The sequence below is a fragment of the Lolium rigidum genome, chromosome 3, assembly GCF_022539505.1.
Source record: "Lolium rigidum isolate FL_2022 chromosome 3, APGP_CSIRO_Lrig_0.1, whole genome shotgun sequence".
Taxonomy (NCBI): Eukaryota; Viridiplantae; Streptophyta; class Magnoliopsida; order Poales; family Poaceae; genus Lolium; species Lolium rigidum.
In genome coordinates, this window is record NC_061510.1 from 162,275,742 (window position 1) to 162,299,845 (window position 24,104).

Below are 24,104 nucleotides of genomic sequence, written 5' to 3' on the forward strand. Positions count from 1 at the left end.
AAATAAAATATGCCATGATGCTTATGAATACTCTATTTTGGATAACCAACAAATTTCAATTCCTTATGGAAAAATCAATAAATAATCTCTCCGTCGCGAAAACCCTAGTACCGAGAGCTGATACGTCTCCAACGTATCTATAATTTCTGATGTTCCATGCTTATTTTATGACAATACCTACATGTTTTGCTTGCACTTTATATCATATTATGGCATTTATTGGAGTAACCTATTAACAAGATGCCACAGTGCCAGTTTCTGTTTATTATGTCTGTTTATTGCAGAAAAGGCCCAAAAACCAAAGTGCTCGGAAAAATCCAGAAAAATCACAGAAATTCTATTTCGCCGGAAGACTCACGGAGCCAGAAGGGCAAGCCAGGGGGAGGCCCAGAGCCTCCTCACAATAGGCCGGCGCAGCCAGAGGGATGGTCACCCCACCCTATGGGGTGGGCCCCTCGGGACTCTTCCGACTCCGCCTCTTCGCCTATAAGATGCCTCGTGACCTAAATCTTCGACACGGATTGATGAAACTCCAGAAATACTCCAGGGACGCCGCCGCCATCGCGAAACTCCAATTCGGGGGACATAAGTCTCTGTTCTGGCACCCTGCCGGGACGGGGAATTGCCCCCGGAGCCATCTCCATCGACTCCACCGCCATCTTCATCGCCATCGCTGTCTCCCATGATGAGGAGGGAGTAGTTCTCCCCTGGGGCTGAGGGCTGTACCGTAGCTATGTGGTTCATCTCTCTCTTTGTGATCTAGTTGAATATCATCTATGTGCTACTCTAGTGATGTTATTAAAGTACTCTATTCCTCCTCCATGATGTAATGTTGACAGTGTGTGCATCATGAAGTACTTGGTGTAGGTTATGATTGTGATCTCTTGTAGATTATGAAGTTAACTATTACTATGATAGTATTGATGTGATCTATTCCCCCTTTCATAGCTGATGTTGACAGTGTGCATGCTATGTTAGTACTCGGTATAATTGCGTTGGTCTATCTTGCACTCTAAGGTTATTTAAATATGAACATCGAATGTTGTGGAGCTTGTTAACTCCGGCATTGAGGTGCTCTTGTAGCCCTACACAATTAATGGTGTTTGTCATCCAACAAGAGAGTGTAGAGTGGTTTTATTATGTGATCAATGTTGAGAGTGTCCACTAGTGAAAGTATGATCCCTATGCCTTGTTTCCAAACATCGAATCTCCGTTTATTTACTGTTCTGTTGCATGTTTACTCGCTGCCATATTTTATTCAGATTGCTATTACCACTCATATACATCCATACTACTTGTATTTCACTATCTCTTCGCCGAACTAGTGCACCTATACATCTGACAAGTGTATTAGGAGTGTTGGGGACACAAGAGACTTCTTGTATCGTGATTGCAGGGTTGCTTGAGAGGGATATCTTTGACCTCTTCCTCCCTGAGTTCGATAAACCTTGGGTGATTCACTTAAGGGAAACTTGCTGCTGTTCTACAAACCTCTGCTCTTGGAGGCCCAACACTGTCTACAGGAAAAGAAGTGTGAGTAGACATCAAGAGCCACGATACGAGAAAACATACTGAGACGCCGCCGCCGTCAATCCCATCTCGGAGGATTCTGAAGATCGCCTCCGACACCCTGCCGGAGAGGGGAATCATCACCGGAGGGCTCTACACCACCATGCCTGCCTCCGGACTGATGCGTGAGTAGTTCATCATTGGACTATGGGTCCATAGCAGTAGCTAGATGGTTGTCTTCTCCTCTTGTGCTATCATGTTTAGATCTTGTGAGCTGCCTATCATGATCAAGATCATCTATTTGTAATGCTACATGTTGTGTTTGTTGGGATCCGATGAATATGGAATATTATGTCAAGTTGATTATCGATCTATCATATATGTGTTGTTTATGATCTTGCATGCTCTCCGTTGCTAGTAGAGGCTCTGGCCAAGTTGATACTTGTAACTCCAAGAGGGAGTATTTATGCTCGATAGTGGGTTCATGCCTCCATTGAATCCGGGACGATGATAGAAAGTTCTAAGGTTGTGGATGTGCTGTTGCCACTAGGGATAAAACATCAATGCTTTGTCTAAGGATATTTGTATTGATTACATTACGCACAGTACTTAATGCAATTGTCTGTTGTTTGCAACTTAATACTAGAAGGGGTGCAGATGCTAACCCGAAGGTGAACTTTTTAGGCATAGATGCATGCTGGATAGCGGTCTATGTTCTTTGTCGTAATGCCCTAAGTAAATCTCATATTAGTCATCATGATATGTATGTGCATTGCTATGCCCTCTCTATTTGTCAATTTCCCAACTGTAATTTGTTCACCCAACATGCTATTTATCTTATTGGAGAGACACCACTAGTGAACTGTGGACCCCCTTCCATTCTTTTACATCTGAAATACAATCTACTGCAATCAATGTTCTCTACTGTTCTTTGCAAACAAACATCATTCTCCACACCATACGTTTAATCCTTTGTTTACAGCAAGCCGGTGAGATTGACAACCTCACTGTTAAGTTGGGGAAAAGTATTTTGATTGTGTTGTGCAGGTTCCACGTTGGCGCCGGAATCCCCGGTGTTGCGCCGCACTACACTCCTTCACCAACAACCTTCACGTGGCCTTCATCTCCTACTGGTTCGATAACCTTGGTTTCTTACTGAGGGAAAAACTTGCTGCTGTGCGCATCACACCTTCCTCTTGGGGTTCCCAACGGACGTGTGCATCACGCGCCATCAACGATCCTATCATCACATCTCTTGTTTCAAGCGTTTGTGTTTGGGAAGACAAACTATTTCTTTTCGGTACTTTGTGTCGTCATGAAAAGTGTGAGGATTTGGTTTATTTGTTAGAATCTTGCTCTCTTTGGGAGTTGGTTATCTCATTCCTTGACATAACTTCTTAATATGAGATATGCCTTTGAGCATGTGTGTTTTATTAATACTTTCTTCTCTTTGGTTTTTGTCTTGCTCACTTGTTGAACTTTAGAATCAATCTTGTGTTTATTTGATTATGTTATATAATTCGGACAACCATTTCTTGTGTTGCGTCTTTCTGTGCCTTCTTGGTTTATTCGGTATTTTGTCCAAATTGTATCTCCTTTTGGTTCTTGAAAGTCTTGTGCATGCACATTTACTATATGTATATCTTATGGCATGCATTGCTTTTTTTGTTCGAATATATAGGGAAAACTCCAACATATTCTAAATCGGCTAAGATATGCATGAAACTCCATTTCATACCTATCCACATATTTATGTAGAGTTTCTCCTATATGTTTTAGTGTCTCTAACTACTTCATACCCAATTAGTTTGGGGACCATATTGTACTTGGATTTTATTTTGGGTACATGGAGAAACCTTGGATGCTTGTGTCATTCTTAAATGAAGAAGTGATGGCCAAATAATTTTTGAAGACAAGCTATGATGATTTAAAAACTCATATCTAGTATGTCACACCAATGCTATCTCGGTAACAAGTATTTACTTCATTCATTATTTTCTTGTATCCAACCTTGTGGTTGCTTCTTGGCATGAAACTCTTTATTTGCAAATGTTATTCTTTTTTGCAAAGGTCTTAATGAAACCTTTTTTATTGCAAATGTGAGTAAATTGAGATGAGTGCATATGTTGGGAAGTATATATAAAAAATGTGCATGATTCACCCATCCCAAATATGTCTATCTAGAAATTTTATTGCATATCAATTTCTCAAGTTTCTCACATGTGCAATATTGATGAAAGTGCAAATTGAGCTCTTTATTTTGGTATCCTTTCTTTTTTATATTTTTTGATTTTCTCAAACCATCCCAACTATCTTCTTTCTCTTGTTGATATTTGTGATGTCTTCGACTTCGTGCTTTAGTATCTATTTTGTGTATACATGTTTCTTTGTGGATACATATCTTCGTGATAGTGTCTAATTAGAGAAACTTATACACATAAGAGATGATACATCTCCATTTGATATCTTATTTATTTGTTGTGTGTTGTTTGGTCATGCTAAGCAATATCTTTCATCGAATACTATGTTGATGCTCTTGTCTCATACTTGTATTAGTCTTATAATATGCTTGGCCATGCCTCTCACACATCCTTTGGTTGAGCCTTTTATTATGTTGTCTCTTGCTTGCTGCTCAACCATTTGTTTGATGCAAGTGTTAAGCTTAATTTCATACCAATGATCTATTGTGATTTTTGTGTATTTTATATGGTAATTAGAGAGTGAGGATTACATGTTGTGCACATTGTATTCATATACACCATTATAATTTGTGCACGTATCTTGGTGAGCTTCCTCATTTTATTTAAGCACTTTTTTGTAGTGATTATAATATTATATTTCACTTGGTATCTTTTGTTTTGAATGAAATTATGGGAGTTATGATTCCATGTTTGTGTACCTTATACTCCAATGCAAATTGTCTACTTTTCGCACAAACCTTGGGGAGATTTCTCATATTATTGAGAGCACTCTTCTTGATCTTATCATAAAATATCCATGTTTGATTTGGTATCTTATTTTTGGTTCACTTGGTTGCTTGCTTCATTTACTGAAGTTCCTTCGTCTTGTTATATTTTTGCAACCTTTGATCCTCAATATAGCTTGAATCCATCCAAGTACTCGTCATTGGATATGTGCATTTGAATCCACTCACATTATGAGAAATGCACACCTTATGGAGAACTCTCACTATATTGCCTTCTGAATTTTTCACCCATTCGGCAATTGGTGCCAATGGGGGATACGTTTCGAGGGTCTAAGGGAGTTGATTTTTATGATTTTTTTTTTGTGTTCCTAAGAATATTCCTTTCTTTCTATGCATATTGCTGCATTGCATGGTTGAATATTTATAGGAAACTCCACTACGGTTTGATTGCAATTCAAGTTCATTTACACATGCGTATATTACGGTGGAGTTTTCTCTATGTGTTCAACTTGTTTATTTCTTAAATTCCTTATATAAACCCTTTCAAAGAGATTGTCATCAATTACCAAAATGGGAGAGATTGGTAATTGCGTGGATTCCACATGTGTGGTTTTGGTAAGTAATGACAATCCATATGGACTTATGTTTGTATTGGGTTATACTTGTAGGATTTATCCATAGGCAATGCTTTAACCATATGTTGGCTTAAAGATTGAAAGAACAACAAAATTAATAAGATTAAGTGTCAAGTATGTCTTGAAGAAGAAGATGTAGTGAGCTATCATGTGTATCTTCAAGATATCAACATAAGGAAGAAACAACAAATGGTGTGCAAGTTCAAGATGAGCCATCTTGAAGAGATCATACGCTTGAAGCTTCCCACCAATATGGTGATCATGGATATATGAAAATGCGCCAAAGAAGAAGCTCTCCAATAGTGGAGTACGGGGGAGACCACAAGACTTCATCAAGCAAGCACAACAGAGAAAGGCATTCCATCTTGTTGCGGTCAAGATCGTCATCATCTAGCTCAGGTGGAATGTGCAAGGTTAAGGTTTTCTCTTGATAGGGTTTGTATCTTTTCGGTATCGCGGTGTAGTTGGGAGACCGGTTTATAGGATAGTTAGCCTTACTATAAAGAGGGCCCTCGAGTGAGTAACTTGATCGTATCATTTGTAGAGATCTCAAACCTTTGAATCCTTATATCATATTTCTTGTTTTTTATTTGTATATCATCCATATGGTGTTTTAGAGCTTGTCCTTATTCTCATGAAAATCTCTAGTTCATCAAAAATGGATTTCGCATGAAATACTTGTTGTGTTCTTTATATTGGAGTTTTCCCCGGTTCTTCGCATTGAGAGGTTTCACCTATAAATTCATGAAAAATCTACCCCATTCGTTTTTAAGATTTTCACTCTTTGTTGGGTAGCTCTTTCATCATCTGTCTAACAAAATTGGTTTCACCTACATCAGAGTTTCCTAAGTCAAGTTGTCGCATTTTTCGATGTTGGAGGTTTTACCGGTTTGTCTCTTATAGATAGGTTGAACCATTCTTCATTTGGTTCTATCCTCCCTTGATGTAATATTATGGTTATCCATTATCTTGTAGAGCTTGTTTCTAGCTTCGAAACAAGCTCAAGATCATAAAAATCAAAGCATGGATGCTCTAGTTATGGTCGTTTAAGTTTCCACAGCTTCTGTCTTTCCCAGTTTTCTCTATTTCGAAGCGTGCCTTTCTCTCCTTATGGGGGTTTAGAGTCTGCGGGCCTCCAGGCCGAAATCTTTTGTGTTAAGTGCCTGAAACGGTCGTATAATTTTGTGGTCATGGTGGGGAGGAGGGGGCTATAAAAGGCCCCCTTCTTCCCCCTTGGGTTGGTTGCTGCTTCTCCCCTTTGCTCCCCACCATTTTTGACCTTGTGAGAGCTTCCTTTCTCTTCACTCGGTCCATTATTAATTATTGCACCTATTTGAGGGAAAAGAGGGAGAGGATATCAAGATCTACAACCCTACCAATCAAAATCCCCTCTTGGTGAGGGATTAATCCCCATATCTAGATCTTGGAGAGATTTGTTGTTATCGTCCTTTGTCTTCCTCTCTTATTGTCCCAATAGCTTTTGTAGATTTGGTGTAATTTTAGAGTGATGGACTTGCCATTGCATTTGGTGCATCGGTTTGAGTTCTCTGCGGTGATACACTCAAGAGAAAGTTTGTGAGTATATCTCTGCGGGAGCTTGTTCCCGCAGGTTGTTCCCCTTGGTCTTTGGAACCCAGATGGCTTTGTGACTTAGTGGTGTTTTTGGGGCCTCCAATAGAGTTGTGGATATTCCTCAAGCGTGAGAAATTTTTGGAAATTTCTTGCGAGCCTCCAATTAAGTTATGGAGATTCCCTAATTAAGCTTTCTACGGGTTTGTGACCACCCTCAAGGAACCTAGTGGATTGAGAACTTCCCTTTTGGTGGGAGGGCTCGAGGAGAATAGGGTGAGGCCTTCGTGGAATTTGGGGGGAGCCTTGTGCCCCACACCGCTCCAACGAATAGTAGCACTCACAACAGGTGAACTTCACGATACACCGTCGTCTCCCCGTGCCTCGGTCATGTCTATACCTGACATCTTTACTTATGCAATTTTCTTTGTCATGGCCTTCGAGCTTGAAGTTATATATCTTGCTATAACATAGTTTCTTATCTTGCTTATCATAGTTTGTTGGTGTATATAGGTGAACCCTAGTTACATTGGTTTTGTGGTTGACAAATTAAATGCTAGTTTTATTCCGCATTTGTTCAAGCCATTATCGTAAAAGTTTTAAACCGCCTATTCACCCCCCCTCTAGGTGGCATCTGTGTCCTTTCAATAAATATATGTAGGAAAGTCCTATTTATCGACCCCCCCCTTAATTTATTATGATCATATTTTTTTTGCATTGAAGAAAATCTTTCTTGTGATGATGCATTAATCATGGTAGGTAGCACCTCGTTATCTTATCAAGGGAAATTTAGAAGTCGTAAATGTACGACAAGCAACATATATATCTACACAATTAAAGCCCGGTCAGGGTGGAATGTGCTAGATATTTGATCACTTTAATAAGCACTAAATCATAAAATACCCTGCATATCTGTAATAGTAATATCCTACCATATTAAAATTTCTCGGCAAGCTGTATCCAGCTCATAGCCCCTGACCTCCACTATAAATCCACCCCTCCCTTCGCATTCAAGTCACCAAACCCACCAACTTTCCTTTGTTGTTTCCACCTCTTGTTGCATGCTTGCTTGATCGAGGTCAGCAATGCCTCGCAAGAAGGTGAACCTCCAGTACATCCCCAACAACTCCACCCGACGTGCCACCTTCCAGAAGCGTAGCAATGGCATGATGAAGAAGGCAGGTGAGTTGGCCACGTTGTGCGATGCTAAGGCATGTGTTCTTATCTATGGTGAGGGTGAGTCGGTGCCACATGTGTACCCGCCATCCCACGATGAGGCAGTGGCCATCCTAAACCGGTTCAAGGACATGCCGGAACATAATCAGTGCAAGAAGACGACGGATCAGGAATCCTTCCTTATCCAGCGCATTGCCAAGCTTCAGAACCAGATCCAGAAGTCTAGGAGCGACTGCGAAGAGCATGAGATTAGGATCCTCCTGCACAAGGTCATGATGGGGAAGTTCCCAGGCCTCATGGGGCTATCCATTGAGGATCTAACAAAACTTAACTTGAAGGTGGGTGTTCTCCTCAAGAGCATTGGCGAACGCATCGCAAAGATTCAAGATCAGCCACCAGTCTATCAGTCTTCTCCTGTGCAGGTGCCGTCTCCTACTATCACCAACGGCATGGGTATCATTGGTCATGAAGCAATCAATCTAGGAAAAGAGCCATCCCAGCTCCAGGAGGGATGGATTGACATGATGAGATCTGGAGGAGGGGACATTGGTTCTCTTCTCCATGGTAGCTTCAAAGATAACAACGGTGGTGGCACCTCCAATGTTAGCTTCCACGGTGGTGAGATGATTCAGAACTTCGATCTGGGTGATGGTCTGGGTGTCCATGGGAAGTCACTGATGCAAGATCTTTGAGTTCTTCCCTCCTACACAAGGAAGGAAAGGCCCTCCACAAGGCATGCATGGCCAACTACATGCATCATCTCGATCGCTTGTCGATTTGTCTCTTATTTATTTCACTAGTTTACTTTTTTCCAAAGGATCCTATCCTATCTTATTTTTTTGCTCTGACCATGTCATGTTTTGTCATGTTTGAGTCATGGGTCGTCTGTTCCATGGGCCGAATAGTTATCTATCATTTTTGGTAACACTTTCTTATCATCTTGTAATGGTCGTTTTGAATCGCAGATCCTTTGAGATGTATGGACGATATGAGTAATGTCTAGTTTTTTCTAGTGTGGGATATAAGTAGCTACCATTTGTGTCTTGTGAGTCCAATTGTTGGCGTTCGCATCCTTTCATGAATCCTTCTTGATCCTACTACCACTAAATCTATAATACATAAATTTCTCATGGTGAGTTATGACTGTTACTCCTACACCAATGATGCACTTGGTGGTTTCATTTGTTGTTGTGACTTGAATTATTTGCGTCGATAATATATGGGTGGAAGTGTGGCAATCTTGTTACTTTCAGAATCAATCACCGGCATATCACGGTTGTTGATCTTAAAGATCTTTTAGGAAAATTGTAGAGAGGCATGATGACTAGTGAGTACTTGCTGACATCACCATATATATAGTGAGGGTATGAGCGAACCAAAATAAGCGTTTGTTACTAGATAGTAGCAAGGATGTCAGAGGAATCTCTTGGTTAGGATCATTAAGTTTGTTCCTAGATAGGTTGGCTCGTGTCGTTCCTTGGAGGTGGAGGAGGTGCGTCGGTGGGGATGGGTGGTGGCGTTGCCAGCCAGCCTGCTGCAGCACGGCGGCAGAGACTTCGCGGGCCAATTTTGTCCTGGCCGGGCCAGTACAGTCCTAGTGTGTCTCTGCTGCTACGTTCGGTCGGCTAACACTAGTAGGAAAAGCCTCATCAGTGGCGCACGAAAATTTGATTCTGTGGTGCACGGGTGGTGCGCCACAGAAACGTCGCCACAAAAATAAGCTTTCTGTGGCGCACCTGATCGTGCGCCACAAAATATAGGTTTCGTGGCGCACTTGTTCTTAGGTGCGCCACGTAAAAGCGTGCGCCACAGAATTGCTTCTTAGTGCGCCACATGAATTTGCTTGTATTATACACGATTTTGTGCTGCCTCGGTATACATATACAGCTTTATACACAGCAATACGTATACACAATACGATACACAATACGTATACACAGTGTTATATACAGCAACATTCAGATATAATATAAATATCATGTACATTGCACAGATATAACATAGACATCATCATCACATTACTTAGAGCCCGATCGAGATACATATATAGTGGCAAGTGTCAAATGTTTTGCATACAACTCTTAATTCATACAAAATTCACAATTTCGAGATACAAAGTAGTCTTCATCCGGTTCCTCCTTTGCTCCGTCATCTCTACCCACCAGGCTCGCTTGCATCGGGGTCCTTCCATCCAGTTCCTACTATGATGAAAATGGAAGAAAGTGAGACCAACAAGTATCCGATGCACAAGAGAAATGGAATAAATGCCTCATACATTGTTGGTCAACACAAATATTAACATTCAGGGACTGTGTAAGTGAGACCAAGTCCGATGCACAAGAGATTGATATTTGTGCTATCTTACCAGGCTCACTTACGCCGCCCCGAGTGTACGGTGACCAAACATTTTAATCATCGGCATTTTGAAAATCTCAAAGCAAATGGAATGACAAAATGGAATAAGTGCCTCATACATTGTTGGTCAACACAAATATTAACATTTAGGGATGGTGTAAGCGAGGCCAGGTAGGATGCACAAGAGATTGATATTTGTGCTATCTTACCAGGCTCACTTACGCCACCCCCAAGTGTACGGTGACCAAACATTTTAATCATCGGCATTTTGAAAATCTCAAAGCAAATGGAATGACAAAATGGAATAAGTGCCTCATACATTGTTGGTCAACACAAATATTAACATTTAGGGATGGGGTAAGCGAGGCCGGGTAGGATGCACAAGAGATTGATATTTGTGCTATCTTACCAGGCTCACTTACGCCACCCCCAAGTGTACGGTGACCAAACATTTTAATCATCGGCATTTTGAAAATCTCAAAGCAAATGGAATGACAAAATAGAATATGTGCCTCATACATTGTTGGTCAACACAAATACTTTGCGAAGGGCCCCCTTTCCCGGTCGACGTTCCGGCCAACGGGTGCTTGACGACACAACAACGCCGATCTGCATCTCCGGCGCAGAACCACGCTGGCCCTCGCTGTCCAGCTGAACGAGTCCTTGATGCAAAGACCGTGCCGGCCTGCTCCAGCATTATGCCGGGCCGTGCTGCCGCGCTTCAAGCCGTGTGTCCCGCGCCCGCACCGCTCGCCTTCTTGCCCGGTGAACCAATAGGCTGATCGTTGGAATAAGGAAACCGATGACAGCCGGTCGCAAGATTAAATTGCGATCGGCCGTCATCGGCTTCCTTATTCCAACGATTAGTCTATTCGTTCACCGGGCAAGAAGGCGAAGAGTGCAGTGGCGCATGATCGACACGGCCTGAAGCGCGACAACAGGGGTCGGCATGATGCTAGGGAGGCTGGCACCGTCTTGGCATTAAGGACTCGTTCACGTACCGGACGGCGAGAGAAGAAAAGTGGTGCTGCGCCGGAGAGGCATGTCGGCGTTGTTGTCTCATCAAGGACTCGCTCACGGAACGGCGGCCAGGGAAAGGGGGGCTCGTCTACAAAGTATATTGCGGCGTATAGGTGACCAAACATTCTAATCATCGGCACTAAAATGGAAGAAAGGCCAATGCAATTAAGAAGTAGCTAGTATGAACTAAATGGAATGCCTCATACTTTGTTGGTCGAAACAAATATGAACATCCCGGGATGGCGTTAGTGAGGCCAGGTAGGATGCACAAGAGATTGATATTTGTGCCATCACACCGGGCTCACTAGCGACACCCCGGAGTGTACAGCTTGACCGAACATTCTAATCATCGGCACTAAAATGGAAGAAAGAGCCAAGTGGTATCAACTAAATGGAATGCCTCATACTTTGTTGGTCGAAACAAATATTAACATCCAGAGATGGAGTAAGTGAGGCCAGGTAGGATGCACAAGATATTGATATTTGTGCCATCACACCAAGCCTCACTTGCTCCACCCCCGAGTGTACGAGTGATCGACCAACCATCTAATCATCGACAAGTAAATCACTTGGGGTAATGTTAAAATGTTTGTCTCCATATTTGGGAGACATTTTTAATATTGGAGTCTAGCTAATGGAAATCAAGAACTAGTCTTGATCTCCAAATGGTGATTAGAGGGAATTTATTCATCTTAAGCAACATTAGGGACAAATGGGATCATGCAAGGGACTTGGGTCATTTGGATCATAAGGCATCAATTAAGGAGGCAACCAGGGACAAAGGGAAACATTTGATGATCCATTATCATAGGCAACAAAGCAGCAACTTTTTCCCCTCTAATCTAGCTAGAGTCCTGAAAAGAAATCCATCATAAGCATGGTCAAATACACATATATAGCATTTGGAGAGCAAACAAGCAGTAGCCATATCACTCAATCCAATAATATAGTAATTTGGATCATAAGGCATCAATTAAGGAGGCAACCAGGGACAAATTAAGGGAAACATTTGATGATCCAAGTAAGTGCATGACACTTTGAGCTACCCAAGAATAAAGGCCAACAAGTGGATAAACATCTGCTCAACCATTTCTTGCACTAGAGGAAAAGTAACCAACATTGAAACTTGAATAGTCAAGTGACACTACAAGCAGCTCACACACACATGCAAACACATGTGTTGACAGTAACTAATGGATATCAAGAACTAGTCTTGATCTCCAAATGGTGATTAGAGGGAATTTATTCATCTTAATTAAGCAACACTAGTCATCAACCCGTGCTCCAGCACGGGCTAGCAATCAAAGATAAGCAATAAGAAAATAGTTGTTTAAAATTGTAGTTACCTATTGCTATTTTTTTAATCATCTTCTAAATAGACATGGTTTTCCTGGATCACTAATTAATTGTATAGCATCTAAGTGTTTCATGTAAGAACAAAAAAGATAGATATTTCTTATATTATAGTTTCTCAGAAAATAAAATTTTCATTTTTATTAGACATTGTGCAAATTTACCTTATATTAAATGGAGAAAGAAAAAGATAAAATATGGTATGATAAATTAAGAGGACCACATATAAAAAGGATATAATAATGGACACTACCATGTGGGCATTTTGCATTACAAAGAATCACCAGTAATATAAAAATGTCATGGACCGGAGTACATGGAACCTACAATTCAGTTAGAAGGTAGCTTTAGAAACAGTACCCGGGCGTAAATATATTAAGGCAAGCCAAATAAGAACCGAAAGAGGGAGAAATTGCAGTGTATTGTATAAACACCTGTTTGACCAAAAGTAGGGAGTTGCTACCTTCGTTAACTATAAAAAATAAGGCAAAATCTTCATGGTCCTAGGGAAAAGTAAGAATTAACAATCAAATATGTGATTGAACTGTTCACCTCCTATCAATTTTCACGGCTAAAAAAAACTTCCCGGCAGTTTGTTAGTAACTGTTGAGTTCCGCGTGCAGTCATGCTTACACAAAAAATAGCTAAACTAATATCCTTGTTTTCAAGAATGGTGTACAAAACATATTTATTTTTCTGCTATACAGCCATTTAATATAAAGTACTTGTGCAGCTAGGAATATTTTTCTTTGGTTTGCATATAAGATGAACCTACCCACGCCATTGTACTGAATTTTTTTTTTTGTCAAACTTAAATAAATGAATTATGTGGCTAGGAGTAAATCACACGCTTTAATATGTGGGCGCATCATTTGTCTGCATCACCTTATTAATGCGATTAAGGTTGAAAGTAGTTGTAACTATTAACAATTAAATCACTTAATCACTCTACTCCCTAGCTCCATAGTGATTTATTAGGCTAACACGTAGTTTAAGAAAATAATTTAATTATAAATTTGATCGACATAATATGAATTACATGTGACAAAAATTATATTATCAAATTCATATTCAAAAGATATTTTCAATGACATATTTTTGTGATATATAATTTACTTTTTAAGCCAAATTTAGAGTTAATTTTTTTTCTTGAAATACGTGTCAATCTAATAATCCTCGCAAAAAAAAAACGTGTCAATCTAATAAACCAGTATGGAGGGTGTACACAAAAATATCACATATGTCTTACAATTTCCATGAATTACGTTTTTGTTCAAATCAGCTTGCAGCATGAAAAATCGGGTACGATGAGTGGAGCTTTGCTAGTTGCATATACTTAATAATGATGAGCTGCACGTAGTAGGTAGGAGCTGTTTTATTACCTTAAACCAACATCAGAAAAAGCTGTGTAGGCAAATATAAATTACCGCATGGTCACACATTGCAATTTCGTCATGTACCAATTTTGAGGCCAGCTTATGGCAACGCAGACAATCGATGTCAAGATCTATCTGAATTCACTTCGCCAAGATCAAGATCTATCTGAATTCACTTCGTAAGAGACACATAGGGACATGCCAGCAGCAACGGGAGGCAGATCAGAGGCTTCTCCGCCATGCATGGGCACTTCCAATCAATCAGAGGATTAAGCCATGAAGGCTGCTTGATTTAACTCGACGCAGATGACAGATCAAAATTGGAGATCTTTTCTTTTCTTTGAAACTTGGTGGCCTTTTGAAGTGCCGATGGATGGAAGTCCCGATGGATGAAGTCATCTACCATCCGTGAGTTGTTTACCATAGGCGCTACGCTGGATCCCGTCGTTGGTAGCGGTCAAAAGGATGATGCAATCCAGATTTACGCCTTGACGGCTTGATCACACCTGAAAAGATGAAGGTTTATGTGGTCTCGAAGCTGGTTGCAGGATTGGCTATGGTGAAGATGCAGCCTGGTGCGCCGGGCGCCATCAACCATATAGAGAGGTGTGGTGGCGAGAGCGCTCCGGCGACGATGGTGGCGAGAGCACTTTGTATCTTCGATATAACCAATAAAGTTGTTCCGATCTGCATGTTTATGGATGAGTAACATGACTCAGACTCCTTATTTAAAAGAAAACATTAAGAGATTTCTTGTTAGGACTTAGGAGCAGCCAGCTGCTCGTGATCTCATGTCTGGCCGATTAGCCGTTTAATTAAGACTTTGTGTACATGATCAGCCCTTTAAATTTATTTTACTGCCGAGATATGTTCAGAACCCTATCGTAGATCTAAAGTTGAAATCTAAAGACGTCATATATTGGGCCATCTCATCGAGCCGCTCCTAGGATTAACATGCAACCTTGTACGGTGCAACATAAAACAACTTAACGTGCCAACGTGACTCTCTTTGGTACAAAATAAATCACGTCTCTCTCGACTAATCCTAACCATAAATTTTAGATCTAATTGTCCTAATTATTATGATGATGTGGGTTAACGTGGAGGCTTTTACGGTGCCTCCAATTAGTAAATATAAGATTAGGGACAAATGGGATCATGCAAGGGACTTGGATCATTTGGATCATAAGGCATCAATTAAGGAGGCAACCAGGGACAAAGGGAAACATTTGATGATCCATTATCATAGGGACATAAGTCAAGATGCTCAAACACACATAGCATGCATGGAGCAGATGCTCCAAAGGGATTATTCATCACTTGGTATATAGACCAAGTGATGCTGGCAAAAGAGAGGCCAATCAAGAACCAGTAAATCCAGTAAGTGATAGATATGCCTAAACAAGCAACAACACATAGCATATCCCAGCTAACCAGATGAGACAAGTCTTGGTAGCCAACTGAATCACCTAGCACCACCTAGCCTTTTAAAACCATCGTAAACAGTCCTTTTTCTTCAAAGGATACCACAGTGGCATTCATTTACATGATCCCCTACTGTGGATATCTCTATTTTCATCAAAGCCAACACAAGAAATAGAAATTTATCATTACTCAGTTGAGTTCAAAACAAAGCTGGGGTACCATAAGGGATTATTCATCACTTGGTAGTAACCATCATAAGCATTCCATTTAAATCACACATTTTAGTATATGTTCTTATCCAAGTTTTTGCCTCAGCCTTTGCATCATTGGCTGAGCTAAGACATCAAGCTTCTGGCCAGGGAGCATTCTTTATTTTTAGGGAACTATATGAACTATATGCACATGATCCAGTAAGCCCACCAGTAGCATTTCATGCATTTAAATTCCTATGAACCAGTTAACCTCACTGAGCACAACAAGCATTTAAATGAACAGTAGCATCAAATTCCTATGAACCCATCAAGAAAATTGTTAACAGTTAACCTCACTGAGCACAACAAATGAACCAGTAGTAATAAGCCATCAAGATTAACAGCTAACCTCACCGAGCACAACAAATGAACCAAGTAGCATCAAATGAACCAACCCAAGTAGCAATGCATCACTAGCAGCAATGCATCCAGAGCCAACAAATGAACCAAGTAGCATCAAGATTAACAGCTAAGCATCACTAGCAGCAATGCATCCAGAGCCAACCGAGCGAGCATTTCGTCGAGCACGTTGTGCTCGCGCGGGGAGGAAGAGGGAGGGGAGGGGAGGGAGCTTACCGACGATTTGGACAGCTGTGGAGGAGCTCACCGACGACGACGGCAGGGGTGGAGGTCGCGGCGGCTCTTCCACCTTGACGCGGCGGCGGCTCCTCCACCTTGACGCCGCGCCGGCCCCTCCTCCTCCACGCCGCAGCGGCTTGTGCTGCTGGTGGCGGGGATGGGTGGAGCGTGGCGGCATCCGGCCATCGCGGAGGAAGGCGGCGGCGGCGGCGACAGGCGACGGCATCGCTCGCCATGGAAGGCGGCGGCGCGGGGAGAGAGGGGAGAGAGGGGAGAGGAACTTCGTGGCGAGGGAGGGGTACGGCCTTGATATAGTACACGCTATTTCTGTGGCGCACCGAGACAAAGTGCGCCACGTGAAAACATTAGTTTTGTGGCGCACCGTCGCCGTGCGCCACAGAAGAAGTAATTTCTGTGGCGCACCGAGGTTTGTGCGCCGTAGAAATTGTAAAACCAATGGTTGGGGGTGACAGGGTGTGGGGCCCACCAAGTTTTTGTGGCGCACCGTTTAGTAGTGCGCCACAAAATTAATCTATTTCTGTGGCGCACCGAGCTTCGTGCGCCACAAAATAAGTTTCTGTGGCGCACACAAAACGGTGCGCCACAGAACTAAGCTTCGCCTATAAGGGTTTTCCTACTAGTGTAATGCGAAGGCGGTGGAGGTACCGCCCTCCCGTGCGGCTGCGGTGCTGCTGCCCCTAACCCCGTTTTCCCCTTTCCTTACTGTAGGCCTCGCGACGGTGACCACACTGAAACAGCGAGGATGGAGCCAAGACTGTAGTGGCGCATGTTGGTGGACAAGAGGTTCTGTGGACACTTTGGTTCGTCCGGGGTGGTGTTGGTGGGGGTCAGGAGAAATCCTTGCTGGCTCGTTCGACACCGACGCGGTGACGCCTGCGGGTGCCATCGTTCCTTCCTGGAGGGTGTCGGGTGTACCCCCTCTTCACCCTCCGCCGCGTACCGGGGGGGGGGGGGCTAGGACTAGTCCGGGCAGCAGCGACATCGTTGCCTTTCCTTGTTGAAGGTGTTGCTTGGTATGCGGCGATCCTGTGTGTTAGGAGCGTGGTGGGACTTGTTCGGAGGGCGCAGCGGTGGCGACTCGTCTTCTTTTCTGTCGATCTGCCGGTGTCGGTATTTATTTCTCTTTTCTTTCTTTGTATTTTTTTGGGCTTGGTTGTGCTGCGGCTCCAGCGTGCTCGTTGTATCATGTGGTTCCTATATTAATATATCGGGCGAAGGCCTATTTCGAGGTGGACTAGTGGTTATTATCAATGGATGTCAAAAAATGTGGAACAAACATAATTTATTTCTATTGTATTTTTTATTTTATTGTTATTCATTCTTGTGCATACATATTATGTATCAATTCAATTACTCTTATTTGTCACCGTAAATCATGCATGGACGAGATTTTAGTTTTGTATCTTAGGAAAATTCTCTTATTTGTATTTTGCATCAATAAATATTGTAAAACTGTATGTTTAAGTCAGCTATATCATCCAATTTCCTACAAGTGATATCAGATACGTGTGTGTCAAAAAAAAAAATCAGATACGTGTCTCTCTTCCTTTGGCATACCGTTGTTTAGGATAGCAAGATGTTGTCGAGTGGTCTAGTGTAAGGAGACACTTATCAGTCATATTGAACCAATTACCTCTTTTATTCGACGTTTGATATTTGACATGTGAAACTCCCTCTTCTTATGGAATATAATGCAGAATGAGCAAACAAGAAAAGATGGTGAGAAATCCATGGAAGTAGGTAGCAAAAATCCGTCAAGAAGTAATCGGTGTTAGATGTATATATTTGTCTATTGTAGTTTCCCCATATGTTAGGGGGCTTTCTGCATATGTGCACCTGTACATGTACTATATATTGTGGCCTTTGGCCCCCTGATAATACAACAAGCATATTGCCCTAACATGGTATCAGAGCCGAAATCGGTTCTCTAATTTTTCCCGACGTTGCTTGTCCGTCGTCTCTCCGCTTCTCTGTGCCGGCCCGCGCCGGATCTCCTTCTTCTCTTGGCCCGACGCCCAGAGCCCCGACGTGGACCTCCTCTTCCGCTCGGTGCCTGGAGATCGATCCTGCCGCCCGCCCGTCCGCTGGAAGCCTGGAAGGCCGATTTCGCCACGCGCGGGCGATTCCCCTGCCGCCGGCTCGATTCCGCACGAGCGGGCTCGATTCCCCTGCCGCCGGCCGATTCCCCACGCGCGGGATCGATTTCCCTGCCGCCGGCTTGATTCCCCTGCCGCCGGCTGATTCTCCAAGCTGGAGATCGAGTCCCCTGCCGCTTCCCTGCGTTTCTTCTGATCGAGTCCCCTTGCTGGAGATCGAGTCCCCTTGCCCTGGCCGTTTCTTCTGATCGGCCCAGCATCTTCCGCTCGTCCCGTTTCTTCTGATCTCGTCTAGTTTGCCTTCCATCTGAAAAAAAAAAAAAAAAGCAAAAAAAAAAAAAAAAAAAAGTGCTATGTCTTCCTCGGGCTATGTTGCGATCCCTCGCTGCCCGGTGATCTTCGATGGCGCGAATTACCCTGATTTCGCTGCCTTTATGCGCGTCCACATGCGCGGTCTTCGTCTTTGGGGTGTGCTTTCTGGCGAGGTCTCCTGTCCGCCGCGCCCGTTGCTCCTACGGTGCCTGTTGCACCGCCACCTGTTGCCCTTGCCCCTGATGCTACTCAGGCGGATAAGGATGCAGCCAAGAGTGCTGATGACACTGCTTTGGCTGATTATGACCGGAAGGTCCAGGACCACTCTACTGCCGTTGCGACTTACCGGCTGGATCTGACTGAGTACACTCAGTGGATAGATGAGGATGCGCGTGCTGCTGCTGTTCTCACCTCCAGTGTTCTGCCTCAGTATGCTGCTGAGTTTATGGGTCTTCCCACCGCTGCTGCTCAGTGGGCTTTTCTTCGTCAGCGCTATCAGCCGTCTGGGGATGCTCTCTACCTGTCTGTGGTCCGCCAGGAGCATGCCCTTCAGCAGGGTGATTCTACTATTGATGAGTTCTACACTCGGAGTGCTGCTATTTGGCGTCAGCTTGATTCTCTCCGTACAGTTGTGTGTGCCACCTGTCCCCGTCTGTCCGACCGTGCGCGCGGATCCGGAGTTTCAGCGCGTTTTTGAGTTCTTGTCGCGGCTCCGTAAGGAGTTTGAGCCGCGCCGAGCCCAGCTGCTTGCCCGTGGTCGTGTTCCGCTCTCTGAGGTCCTTGCCGAGCTTCGTGCTGAGGAGACTCGTCTTCGTGGTGCTGGTCTTCTTGAGGTTCCCTCTGTTCTTGCTGCTCGTGGCCCTCCTGTGCCGTCTGCTCGTGGACCTCCTATGCCGCCGACTTCGTTGCGGCCTCCGGCACAGCCGATACTGCCTACTCCTCCATCTCAGGGTCAGCGTCAGCCCCAGCAGCCTCGTGGTTCGACGTCACCTCCTTGCACCTACTGTGGCAGGCCTGGCCACACTATCTCTACTTGCTGGCGCGAGGGATCCCAGCTTACGCCCGCCGCACCTTACTCGTCGTCGGCTGGCTCTTCAGGTTCTTCTGCTGTTGCGCTATCTGATCAGGACATTATCCGTGGTCTTCGTGGTCTGCTCGCTGGTACAGACTCTTCCTCGACGGGTACTGCTGGTTCTGTGCCTGGCTCTTCTGGCACCGCGCGACCACCTTCTTCCACACAGTCAGGTATGTCATCCCCGTGGTATCTGGATTCTGGAGCTTCTTTTCATATGACCTCTGCGTCTTCTATTCTTTCTGCTCTTCGCTCTCTTGTTTCGCCTGTTCATGTTATCACGGCTGATGGTACCTCTCTCCTCGTTTCCGGTCGAGGCACTCTTTCTACTACCTCTTTCTCTCGTTCCCGATGTTTCCCATGTTCCTAGTCTTACGATGAACCTGTTTTCCGCTAGTCGCCTTACGATTCCGGTTGTCGCGTCATTCTTGACGCTGATTCTTGTGCTGTTCAGGACCGCCGTACACGAGGCCCTGGTTGGAGCTGGCCCTCGCAGCCTTGAGTCCCCGGGGCTCGGGAGTTAGATCGGCTTCGCGTTCCTTCGCTGCCACTTCATCCGCCGGTTCTCCTGCGGTTGTCGCTTCGTCACTCGGATCTTTTCAGCAGTGGCATCATCGGCTGGGTCACCTCTGTGGCTCCCGTTTATCGTCATTAGTTCGTCGTGGTCTTCTGGGGTCTGTCTCAGGAGATGTGTCTTTGCATTCGTGTCAGGGTTGTAGGCTAGGCAAACAGATTCAGCTTCCCTATCCTACTAGTGCGTCTGTATCTCAGCGACCTTTTGATTTAGTGCATTCAGATGTTTGGGGTCCGGCTCCCTTCCCTTCGAAAGGGGGTCATCGATACTATATTTTGTTTATTGATGATTTTTCGCGATACACCTGGTTGTTTCTTATGCACTCTCGCAGCGAGGTGCTTTCTATTTATCAGCGTTTTGCAGCCATGGTTCGTACTCGGTATTCCACGCCTATTCGTGTGTTTCGTGCTGACTCTGCCGGAGAGTATATCTCCCAAAGCACCTGCGTGGTGTTCTTGCTGAGCAGGGCACCCTTGCCCAGTTCTCGTGTCCCGGCGCCCATGCTCAAAATGGTGTCGCCGAGCGTAAGCATCGTCATATTCTTGAGACTACCCGTGCTATGATGATTGCTTCCTCTCTTCCGCCGCATTTCTGGGCTGAGGCTGTCGCTACGTCGACTTACCTCATTAACATTCAGCCTTCTCGCTGCCCTTCAAGGTGGCATTCCTCTCGAGCGTCTTTCTGGTTGCTCTCCAGATTACTCGACACTTCGTTTATTTGGTTGCGTTTGCTATGTTCTTCTCCCTTCTCGCGATCGCACCAAGCTGACCGCTCAGTCTGTTGAGTGTGTTTTTCTCGGATACAGTGATGAGCATAAGGGCTATCGCTGTTGGGACCCCGTTGGTCGTCGGATGCGCATCTCTCGTGATGTCACGTTTGATGAGACGCGTCCCTTCTATCCTCGTCCCACCTCGGGTACTTACCCGGTGGATGATATCTCTTTTCTTCTTTTTCCGGATGCACCCCCTGCTATCCCGTCTCCTCCCCCTCCTAGTCCTGATGCGTCCCCTTCGGCGCCATCCTCTCCTCCGTCTAGTTCCCCTAGTACTCCTCGTTCTCCGGTTTCGGATCCTTCTGATGTTGTCCCTTCTTCCTCTTCTTCTGATGAGTTGTCCTCCGCTGATGACCTTCCCCCTTCACGGCCTGTTCGTCAGCGTCGTGCTCCAGCTCGTTACTCTCCTAGTCAGTATGGTCTTTCTATCGTTTCCGAGCCGACTTCTTATCGGGATGCCGAGCGTCATCCTGAATGGCAGCTTGCCATGGCTGAGGAGATCGCTGCGCTTGAGCGCACTGGCACTTGGGATCTTGTTTCTCCCCCTTCTGGTGTTCGTCCTATCACGTGTAAGTGGGTCTATAAAATTAAGACTCGCTCTGATGGATCTCTTGAGCGCTATAAAGCGCGTCTTGTGGCTCGTGGCTTTCAGCGGGAGCACGGCCGTGATTATGATGAGACTTTTGCCCTCGTGGCTCATATGACTACCGTGCGTACCCTTCTTGCTGTTGCTTCGTTCGCCGCTGGTCCGTCTCCCAGCCTTGATGTTCGAATGCTTTTCTTAATGGCGAGTTGAGTGAGGAGGTTTACATGCAGCCTCCTCCTGGGTATTCTGTTCCCGATGGGATGGTTTGTCGTCTTCGACGTTCTCTCTATGGTCTCAAACAGGCCCCTCGTGCCTGGTTTGAGCGCTTCGCCTCTGTGGTGACTGCTGCTGGTTTCTCTCCTAGTCTTCATGATCCCGCACTTTTCGTTCACACTTCTCCTCGTGGACGTACTCTTCTTCTTCTCTATGTTGATGATATGATCATTACTGGTGATGATCCTGAGTATATTGCCTTCGTCAAGGCTCGTCTTCGCGATCAGTTTCTTATGACTGATCTTGGTCCTCTTCGCTATTTTCTTGGCATTGAGGTTTCCTCCACTTCTGATGGCTTTTCTATCTCTCAGGAAAAGTACATTCAGGATCTTCTTGCTCGTGCTGCTCTTGGGGATGAGCGCACGGTCGATACTCCTATGGAGCTTAATGTTAAGCTTCGTCCCATCGATGGTGATCCTCTTCCCGATCCCACCCGTTATCGCCATCTTGTTGGGAGTCTTGTTTATCTTGCTTGTCACTCGTCCCGATATTTCTTATCCTGTTCATATTCTCGAGTCGGTTTGTCTCAGCTCCTACCACTGTTCACTATAGTCATCTCCTCCGTGTTCTTCGTTATCTTCGTGGCACGATCACTCGTCGCCTTTTCTTTCCCGGTTCCAGCTCTCTCCAGCTCCGAAGTGCTATTCGGATGCTACGTGGGCGAGTGATCCTACGGATCGTCGTTCGCTTCTCGCTTACTCGTGTGTTTCTAGGCGGTTCGCTTGTTGCTTGGAAGACGAAGAAACAGGTCGCAGTTTCCCGTTCGAGTGTTGAGGCTGAGTTGCGGGCTATGGCTTTGTTGATTGCTGAGGTGACTTGGTTACGGTGGTTGCTTGCAGATTTTGGGGTTTCTGTTACGACACCCACTCCACTTTTGTCTGACAGTACAGGTGCTATCAGTATTGCACGTGATCCGGTCAAGCATGAGCTGACCAAGCATATCGGTGTTGATGCTTTTTACACACGTGCACAGGTCCAGGATGATGTTGTTGCGGTTTATTATGTGCCTTCAGATTTGCAGTTGGCGGATTTCTTTACGAAGGCACAGACTCGAGCGCAGCATGATTTCTTACTCTCCAAACTCAGTGTTGTGGATCCACCATGAGTTTGAGGGGGGGTGTTAGATGTATATATTTGTCTATTGTAGTTTCCCCATATGTTAGGGGGCTTTCTGCATATGTGCACCTGTACATGTACTATATATTGTGGCCTTTGGCCCCCTGATAATACAACAAGCATATTGCCCTAACAATCGGCAGCAAAAATCGTAGCTAATGTGGCAAGAAGTTAATTAATTTGATGAATAATATTTTTGTTTTTGCAATCCGTACTGTATTAGTTTCTAGTTAGGAGCTAGCTACTTGTGCACGTTCTGCGCATCTCTGTAGTCGGTTCGTGTTCTTATAAAGGTGCACGTGCTACTCGATCCTAGAAGAGCTATCTGCCATAGCTCTGTTTCGCTCCTAGAAGAGCTACTACGTATGAGTTGTTTGATTTTCGATCGCAATAGAGTTAAGGAAGCACCGCGTCTCATTCGAAATGAGTATCAGAGAATCATGTCGGATCTTCTCCCCAACACAGCTCGCCGAATAGCAGTGATCAAATGATGAGAATGAAAAGAATGACCGTGTTTCTAGGTACACTTTAGTACTTAGCATGCAACCTTCCAAGTTTTAAGGATTTTAAATGAGCATGCAAAAAGAAAGTGAAGAAGGTAACTGAGGTTTGCAGGATTACGACGAAAACATGGGTGAGCAGAAGCATGGAAGGAAAGACCCACCCTGTGACCTCCCGCGAGCGGCCGGGAGGAAACCCTAGCCACCTCGCGCACCCACGACCCTCGCTCCTTGCCGCCACTGGGCGCGCTGGAGGGTGAAGCCCGGTCAGCGTCGGGTGCGGGGCTCTCTCCTCCCCCCCCCCCGCGCGCGCTCGGTGTTGGCAACGCGGGATCGGTGTCGAGTGGCGGCATCGTGCGCGGGGCGCAGCAACACGGTGGCGAGCACCGGGGACGGAGCGTGTTGGGCGACCGCGAGGTGGGCCTCGAGGTCCTGCTGGCGCGAAGGATGGTGCCGGCCGTGGCTCCCAAGATCTGGTTCGTCCCAGATCGGATGGGGTGGAGGTCTGGTGTGGCTTCTCCTGGGCCTCAGCGTGGCGGCGCTTAGGTGAGCTCCGGTGACCTTTCTGGGTGCTGGCGGCGGGCGGCCATGCATCACTCTCCAGTTTC

The 24,104-nt window shown here is 44.9% G+C and overlaps 1 protein-coding gene across 1 annotated transcript; it reads left to right on the forward strand.

Moving 5' to 3' along the window:
- Positions 1 to 7,724: 7,724 nt before the first annotated feature.
- On the forward strand, positions 7,725 to 8,507 carry LOC124695759 (agamous-like MADS-box protein AGL80). Its single transcript, XM_047228573.1, has one exon. The coding sequence runs from the start codon at positions 7,725 to 7,727 to the stop codon at positions 8,505 to 8,507; it is 783 nt and encodes a 260-aa protein (XP_047084529.1).
- The last annotated feature ends 15,597 nt before the right edge of the window (positions 8,508 to 24,104 follow it).